The sequence below is a fragment of the Anguilla rostrata genome, chromosome 9 (assembly GCF_018555375.3).
Source record: "Anguilla rostrata isolate EN2019 chromosome 9, ASM1855537v3, whole genome shotgun sequence".
NCBI classification, from domain to species: Eukaryota; Metazoa; Chordata; class Actinopteri; order Anguilliformes; family Anguillidae; genus Anguilla; species Anguilla rostrata.
Genome location: NC_057941.1, coordinates 17,434,105 through 17,441,986, shown reverse-complemented (window position 1 = coordinate 17,441,986; position 7,882 = coordinate 17,434,105). Strand labels below are relative to the sequence as shown.

Below are 7,882 nucleotides of genomic sequence, written 5' to 3'. Positions count from 1 at the left end.
ACTCCAAAGCAGCTTATTCAGAGATGTTATGTCTCCAGAGGTTGTACAGTATGTATGTATACTACCCAGTCGTTCTTCCAAAGAATTACATTAAATATAATTTCCGGTTGGGACTATTACCTACAGTGCATGCACCCTGAGACCTCAAGTAAAGAATTAGCAGCAAAATATAAAAACTAACATTTATGTATATTTGTGAATACTATAAAATTAATTCATTAAAATGTACAGCCTGGAAACAATACAACACAATACAAGCTGCTTGAAAGTTACCTGAAGAGCATTTTTTTGCTTTGAACAAAAAAAGAAAAAAAAGAAAAGCCCAACACCCCATACCTACCACCTACCACCTACCACTGAAATGTCTTGAAATACCTGAAACATCCATCATCGCACACCAACTGTCTGGGCCAATCGACACCAAAAACGAAAATAATACCAAAACCCCCAAAAACTACAACTTCAACATCAGTGTGTGGCACAAAAAACTCAGGTGACTGCCAAATGGTGGACATCCGCTGAATCAACTGTAACCTTTTTTCAGGTCCCACCAAAATATAATTTTTCAACAGTTTTATTTAGATTGTAGGTTAAGATTTAAATATCAAATTAAACACCCCTGACACTCTTTTGACACCAACTAGCAATTCCTAGGTTAAAAAGATCTCCCATACGAGTCTAGGTAAACTGCTTTTGCTTTTATATTTAATATAAACAAAACATTTTAAAGCAAAACTTTTTTCTTTTTTTTTCAATTTTCTGATGATCCACTGGTAACCAATCAGAGACGCCTTTTCAGGGAACCCTTGTGCTTCACGACACACACTGTCACCAAGGAACTTTATTTACTTCTGCTTGATCACTGCACTTAGTGCAATTTCTTTAATTTCATTGAAAGTGAAACAATTTCCTCGGGTGGGAATCCATTAATAGCCTGCCTGACCTGCCAAAAAAATCACTCTGTAATTCTGCTAGGTAAATGCCATTCAACAACCACACCTGCTTCAGAAATTGAGGGGATTAGAAAGATGTGTGAAGTGAGGAGTTGATTGAACACTTAATGAAAATGAAGTATGTACAAGGGTATTTCATTTAAAGGCCGGGGAATGTGCATGTAAACGAAGAACAAACAGCCTATATTTATTCAAGGTATCTGAACCAATCTGATCCATCCTCGAAGAACTGCTGCATCAGTTTTTTTTTGAATGATTCACTTTGCTAACCGACTGTTTTACATGTGGGATTACAATAAAGTCCTATGTGCTGACAGTGGAGGAGACCCCGTTCATAAAATTATGTTTTTAACTTCTTATAACTGCCAAAAGAAATTGTACAATAGTAGGTATTTGAATGTCCCCCTGGTTGAGTTTGAGAATCTGTTCTGCAGAGGTCATCTTAATAAAAGGTATCATGACAATAGTTGCTGCTTCCAATTAATACACAATAATGTTCATGTGAAGCAAATGTCTGTGTAAATAATAAAATCACATATAGCTGTCATTTGCAATGGCTATGCAGAGTAATTTGGGGGAATTAACACTGAGTTGTGCTCAACTGACAAATTCACCTTGAGCCCCGCCCACAGAGCAGCGAACCACATGACTGGTTAAACCAATTTTCATGCAGTTTAACCAGTCACTTCATTAGCACCAGTCAGACAACTGATAACATCCTGGACACAGTTCCCACTACCACCATAAAATAACCATACTTGGCCACTGCAAGTACACCCCTGTGATACCTTGTGATTTGTTAAAGGATATCAGATGAACCAGCCAATCACAGTTGAGGATTGCACACATAGCAACCAATCAGATGGGGTGACCATTTCAGCTCCAGACACACTGAAGGCACATTCTGCAAATACACAAAGACTGAATGTGGGGTTGTAGCTTAGCACTTTTAAGAGTTCCCCTGAATCTCCCCTTTAATTCCTGTTCTTAGAAAATGGATTCAGAGTCACACAAATTACGATGTGGCACTTTCAAGTCTTGCTCATTTTTTCATTTACTATCCACTCACAACAATATATAATTTGAGTGCGGACTCTATGAGTCATTAAATAAAATCCATTTGTTACAGAAAAATTAATTTCAGATAATATGAGACTAATTGTGTTTATAAGACTTAATATCGATTACTCTGAAGCAATACTGAAATGGAGAGATTTCGGACACGGAGGCCTCTCTAACAGAAAAAGCCGGACGCAGAAAGAAACGAAAGTCTAAAAAAATATAGCTTTGCTACTCCTCTGTGTAAAGCGCTTTTTTTATATTTCAGTTATTCATTTTTTGGCTCTACCCTCAGCCCAATACAATGGATTTGACTAATCAGTTAAAACACAGAGAGACAGCATTTACATAGTCCAGCCCACAGGGCTCAGTCTGTCGTCATGGCGGAAGCCGACGCCCTCCTGGCGAGACGAGGCGGTCTGAATGGACAGAGAACGGGAAGAATCAGACTCCAGGCGGGCGGAGAATGAGGAAGGCCGGGATGGGGATCACTCCTGCGGGGCGGACAGTACGGGCTGCCGGCAGATGGGGCAGGTGTTGTTTTCGGAGAGCCAGCGGTCGATGCAGTGGATGTGGAACTCGTGCGCGCAGGGCAGGCGGCGCAGCTTGTTGCCCTGGGCGTACTCGTTGATGCAGACGCTGCAGGCCCGGCCCAGCTCGCCCTCCAGGCTGGCCTGGCCGTAGGTGCGCGTGGACAGATTGTCGATCTGCTCTTTGGTCAGGCCCCGCTGGTGCTCCTCGTCCTCGTCGTCGTTCAGGAGGAAGAAGTGGGCGAGGCGGAGGATGGGCAGGGTGCCGTTCTCCACCAGGTTGTTGGTGTCGCGGCTGGCGGCCCGTCCCTCGCCGGGGGCCCCTCCCGCCCCGGCTCGTTCCTCCTCTCCCGCCACGAGCCGCTCCCCAGCCGCCCCCGCCGCCGGCGTCGCCTGCCGTTCCGGAGGCTCGGGGGGCGCGGCGTCCTCGTCGCCGCGGGCGACGTGCGCCTGGGGGCCGGGGCCGGGGCCGGGCGGGGCGGCCTGCGCGTCGGCCTCGGTCTCCATGAGGGAGCTGAGCTCGCCGAAGCCGGTCATGATCTGGCGCAGGATGGAGCGCAGGGCGGTGGAGCTGGGCTCGCCCAGGCCCGTCTCCGAGATGCGGCGCAGCGGGATGCGGATGGTGCTGACGTAGGTGCGGATGCCGGCGCGCTCCGAGCGCGAGATGGTGCGGCGGAAGCCGCCGCTGTCGCTCTCGAAGGTGACCGTGTTCTCGGCCGTGCGCACCCGCGACCGCGTGCGGCTGGCGATGCTGTCGCGGTCGCGGTTCTCCCCCGGCCGGATCCTCCGCACCTGCAGGTCCAGCATGATGGTGGGATGGCGCCGCACGCCGGCCCCCCCCTGGCCCGCCGCCTGCGCCTCCGCCTCCTCCCCGGCCCCGGCCCCCTCAGAGGCCGCCCCGGGCGGGGGCGGGGCCGGTGTGTCAGGGGCAGGCCCGGGCGGAGGCTGGTCAGGAGTCTCAGGGTCGGTCCCTGGTGGAGGAGGGGTGGAGGTGTCCTGGGCTGTCCCAGGTAAAGGCAGGACGGGAGCAATGGAGCCTGGCTCGCTAACAGTATCTCCCACATCCATGCTACCCTCAGACTCACCGGGAACCTGAGTCAGAGCAGCACTGAGCCCAATGGACTGGGCCGCACTGGCTTCGGCGGGTTCGGGGGTGTTTGGTCTGTCGGGTCGGGCGGAGCTGGGCTCAGTGGGCTGGGGGTTATCCGCCGGTCTGTGCAGCGGCGACCGGCTGCGGCGGGAAGCCATGCCCCGCCCCCCCCTGCAGCCCCGGCGGCCCCGTGCTCGAGTTCTGCTGCTGCGCCGCTCCCCGGCCACCGACGACCCTGATTGGCCGGCCTCCGGCGCAGCGCGGGGGCAGTCCCGCTCCACGGGACCCCGCTCGTGTTCGGCCCCCTGGGCCTGACCCCGCCTCCCCCCACCCATCGCCGCCACCTGGGGCGGGGCTGCCTGCGCGGGGGCGCCCGGGTCCCCGCCCCTCCGCACGCCCGTCACTCTGCCGGCGGGGATCAGGGGCGGGGTCGGGGGCGCGGTCGCGGCCGCGGCGGCCGAGCCGCTCCGCGTGCGTCGCACCTGCGGCCTCCGTCCCTGGGAGGGGTGGGCGGGGTCGAGCGGCGGGGGCTCGCGCGAGGGAGAGTCGGTGGCGTCGCTCGGCTCCGGCTGCTCGTGGTTGATGTTGATCTCCAGGCTGAAGCGGAACTCGCCGCTGTTGGGGTTGGTGCGGCTGACGGCGCGCCAGGTCTGGTTGCCGCTCTGCCCGCTGCGCGTGGCGTTGCCCGTGCGCCGGAATGTGTTGAGCCACTCGAGGAGAGAGTCCCCGTTAGACGCTTCGCTGCCCGCCTCCACACCCCCTGCGAGACACAGAGCCCCCAACAATTCCATTCACACAGGCCAGCCCTGTCGCTCCATCAGCACATATGCAGCAACACAGCAAAACACAACCCAGCACAATTATGCAGGACACCCACAAGCTCCAATTCCACTATGAGGTAAAGCTCCTTTTCCCTCAAATGGCCTCTACCATACTGAACTACACAATTTGAACTTCTACAATTCCAGTTAATAACCTCAACTGCACCCTGCTCAACCCATTTTAATTTCTGTGATAGATCCCTTATTATATTTGTTACATTCCATTCTACCATTACTTTACACCAGGCCGGCCAGTGGAAGATGGTCTCCCCCTCTATAGCCGAGTTCCTCCCAAGAGAGTTCTTCCCATCAGACAATTTTTTTATTTTTAAGCTTGTGCTTGCTTTTTGGGGGTTCAAGCCTCGTTTTTGCTGTTTTGCTCTGTTTCTTGCTCTTTATCTGCTACTCTGAAAAGCGACTCTCTGTAAAAAGCGCTATACAAATAAAATTGATTTGATTTTGTCTCCAGTCCAGTCCCAGCCCTGCCTCTTCTACTTCTACATTTCCCTCGTACCCTCAACTACAATTACTATCATGATTCTTTATCCCAAGACACCCTCCTACCCTGCCGTCCCATAAATAACCCCTCCTCACCTCTGCCCCCGTTGTCTTCATGTGACTCGCTGCTCTGTGGGCGGGGCTCAAGGTGAGGCTGGGCCAAAAGCCGCTCCTTTGCTCCATCCAGACGCTGACGCAACTCTTCTGCGGTGACTTCGCCTGAAAAAGAGGAAGTGCACTTTTTGTTAATGTTTAAAAAGGAGGAAGGAGGGATGCATGCAGGAGAGTGTCACACAGAGCATGTGTCCTCACCAGGTGTTCCGAGCAGGTTGCTATCCCTCATGAGACGGTACTCCTCCTCATTCAGCCCATTTATGAAGTGATAGTAGGCCTCCTCCCTTTGCAGCCGCTCCTGCTGCTGCACATGCTCATCTCTCCCACCAGGAGTGTCCATCACCACAGAAACTCTTCTTGCTGACCACACCAAACATAAACGGGACACAGATTCACACACAGCACTTCCACTTTTCCCCCCTTCTTTTGCACCAGCCCCAACTACAATGTCAACGGGGGCTTTATAGCTCTTCAAACAACTGAGCAGAACTCAAATGAGGCGATCAGTTGACTTACACTGAGTGACTCCGACATCTGAGTGTAGCCAACAAACAATTTGTGTTTAATTACTTTGGTGGCGCTGGTACAGCAAATCAGCTATGTGACTTTATGAAAACAGTTTTAAAACAAACTGTCAAAGTTTAATTTAAGTTAATAAAATAAATTATAACAACCACACTAAAACACGGTAGTTAACTTTAAGATGATTTTGTTAGGAAAGACTATGTTATTGTATTGTTTTAAAGCGTTGGCTAAAACATTAGTTATAGGACACATACACTCTTAGTTCCGATAGAAAATCAACAAAACGATTCCAAGAAAATAAGTAAGTTTAGATACATCTTTTGCTCCAAGTCTGGCTAGCCACTTGCGAGTTTACGAAAATGGTCAACCGGATGTCATCGGTTAGCCGACCATAATATCCCGACTTATAGCTAACAATCTTGATGAGAGCATATCTGCATTTGCCAAAAACCAAAAAAAAAAACAAAAAAGGAGCTAAATTTGCATTCTTGTATGAGCTAGCGAGCCAACTAGTTAGTTAACGTTACTTACCATGTGTTGTCAAAATGAAACGCCAAATAGCCAGGCTACAGAATAAGTGCTCAACCAATCACAATACCTGAAGTGTTTATCGATACACGAAATATCGAAATAATAAAGACCCACGGAGGTACATGACAAAACGGTCGGGCCCGTATGTTGTTATGGCGGACAGAAGGGTACAGACCGCTTAATTGCTGGACAAACGTTCGACATACCCTCAAACGAAAGGAGAACGTCCTTGACATCTGTTATTATGTACCTATACCTCATCCGAAATACGCAATTCCGCTTCGTTATGTTAGCTAGCTTACTACTTAACTGGTTGGCAAGCTACACAGGGGAAATGTTTCCATCTTTTCGACATCTCGCTTGTGATTTGACAGTGAACTAGCAAGCTTGCTTAAACGGAGCGGACGGTTTCTACAGACTAAATCCGGATTATTCACAGTGTAGTGGTGTCTTAAAGAATTCGTAATGGGTCTGATACCTGACAGAGCAGCTGGGGTATGGTACGGATGGATTCACTCTCTTTCCCCTTGTTGTCTGCTTTCAGTGTAAAATGGGAATGTTCGTGCTGCTTCCAATAAGGTCCGGCTTACAACGAATTACATGAGACATTGTTCCACAGGACGTGTGCATTACAGGGGTTCCGCTGGCCATTTTGTTGTGACGTCACTGTCATGTCCTAACAAATAAACAGGCGATTGATTGCTAGTGCTTTTTCCTAAATTCAAATGTCAAATTCTCACAAAGTAATGAACGCTTAATGAACGACAATTCCTGTCTTGTCTCCCCTCCTCGATTACCATGATATTTTCAGCTACACACTGGTATCTTTTCTAACCTATCCTCAGTGTTACACTCCACTCCTGTCTGACTCTTAGCTCCTCTTCTTCACGCTCAAAATGTAAAATTTTCTGTGTCATTCTGATTTCTCTCACACCAGCCTATTCTGTCTGGGTCTTTTGAATTATTACCAATATTTTGCCACTGCTATTTTGGAAATGGGTTGGTCTCTTCCTTTGATTTATGCTTTGATCTTCTTATCTGCACTTGGAAGGGTGTTTGAGTGAAACTAAAAGGTTCAATTGTCACTTAATTTTTTTTACTGGATCAGAAATAATGAAATAACTTATAAAGCTTAAATGAAGGGCTTGTGTAAGGGTGAAATGTTAAGGCAGGGGTGTCAAACTAAATCCCAAAGGGACTGCAGGGTCTGTAGGTTTTTGTGGTGTCCTTTCAATCAGCTGCCAGTTAAGGACCTGAGAACAAGGTGTGTGGATTCCTTAGCCAATCTGTGATTTAAATGAACCTCTAGTGCTGATAACACTGCGAAAACCAGTGGACACTGCAGCCCTCCAGGACTGGTGTTTGACACCTGCGTGTTAAGAAAAACAGATTTAAAATGAATAGTTTTCTCAGCAGAGAAACCTATCCCCAGGATGAGCGCAAGGAACTATTGGGATAGATGCTTCCTCTTGACTTTAATTGTAAAATAATAATAATACTAATAATAATAATAATAATTGATGTTACACTTTGCAGCAGGTTTATTTAGCTAGAGTTCTAGGGCCAAATACTACCTGCTGTGGACACTACTGTTGGCACCCTTACCACTAAAACAGAAACATACAAAAAGAACATCATTTATTACACCTGTTTAACAAAACATGACAGTGAAGATTCTTTGCATGTAAACGTGATAAAAAATAAAAAAAAACATATTTTAATGCAATTTTTCATACACATACATATCACTCTGCATAAATT

General features: G+C 48.4%; 1 protein-coding gene across 3 annotated transcripts; it reads right to left on the bottom strand.

Annotated features, from left to right (window-relative positions):
- Positions 1 to 1,115: 1,115 nt before the first annotated feature.
- LOC135263092 (E3 ubiquitin-protein ligase RLIM-like) lies at positions 1,116 to 6,762 on the bottom strand. 3 transcript variants are annotated; one of them, XM_064350705.1, is made up of 4 exons: positions 6,600 to 6,762; positions 5,264 to 5,425; positions 5,048 to 5,170; positions 1,116 to 4,392 (listed from the first exon to the last, which is right to left on the bottom strand). In XM_064350705.1, exons 2-4 carry the CDS (start codon positions 5,403 to 5,405, stop codon positions 2,501 to 2,503), a joined length of 2,157 nt encoding a protein of 718 aa, XP_064206775.1. In that variant the 5' UTR covers positions 5,406 to 5,425; positions 6,600 to 6,762; the 3' UTR covers positions 1,116 to 2,500. The 3 variants fall into 3 exon arrangements, with proteins under 3 accessions (XP_064206775.1, XP_064206774.1, XP_064206776.1); XM_064350704.1 differs by lacking the exon at positions 6,600 to 6,762 and adding an exon at positions 6,328 to 6,564; XM_064350706.1 differs by lacking the exon at positions 6,600 to 6,762 and adding an exon at positions 6,122 to 6,280.
- Between the last annotated feature and the right edge of the window lie 1,120 nt (positions 6,763 to 7,882).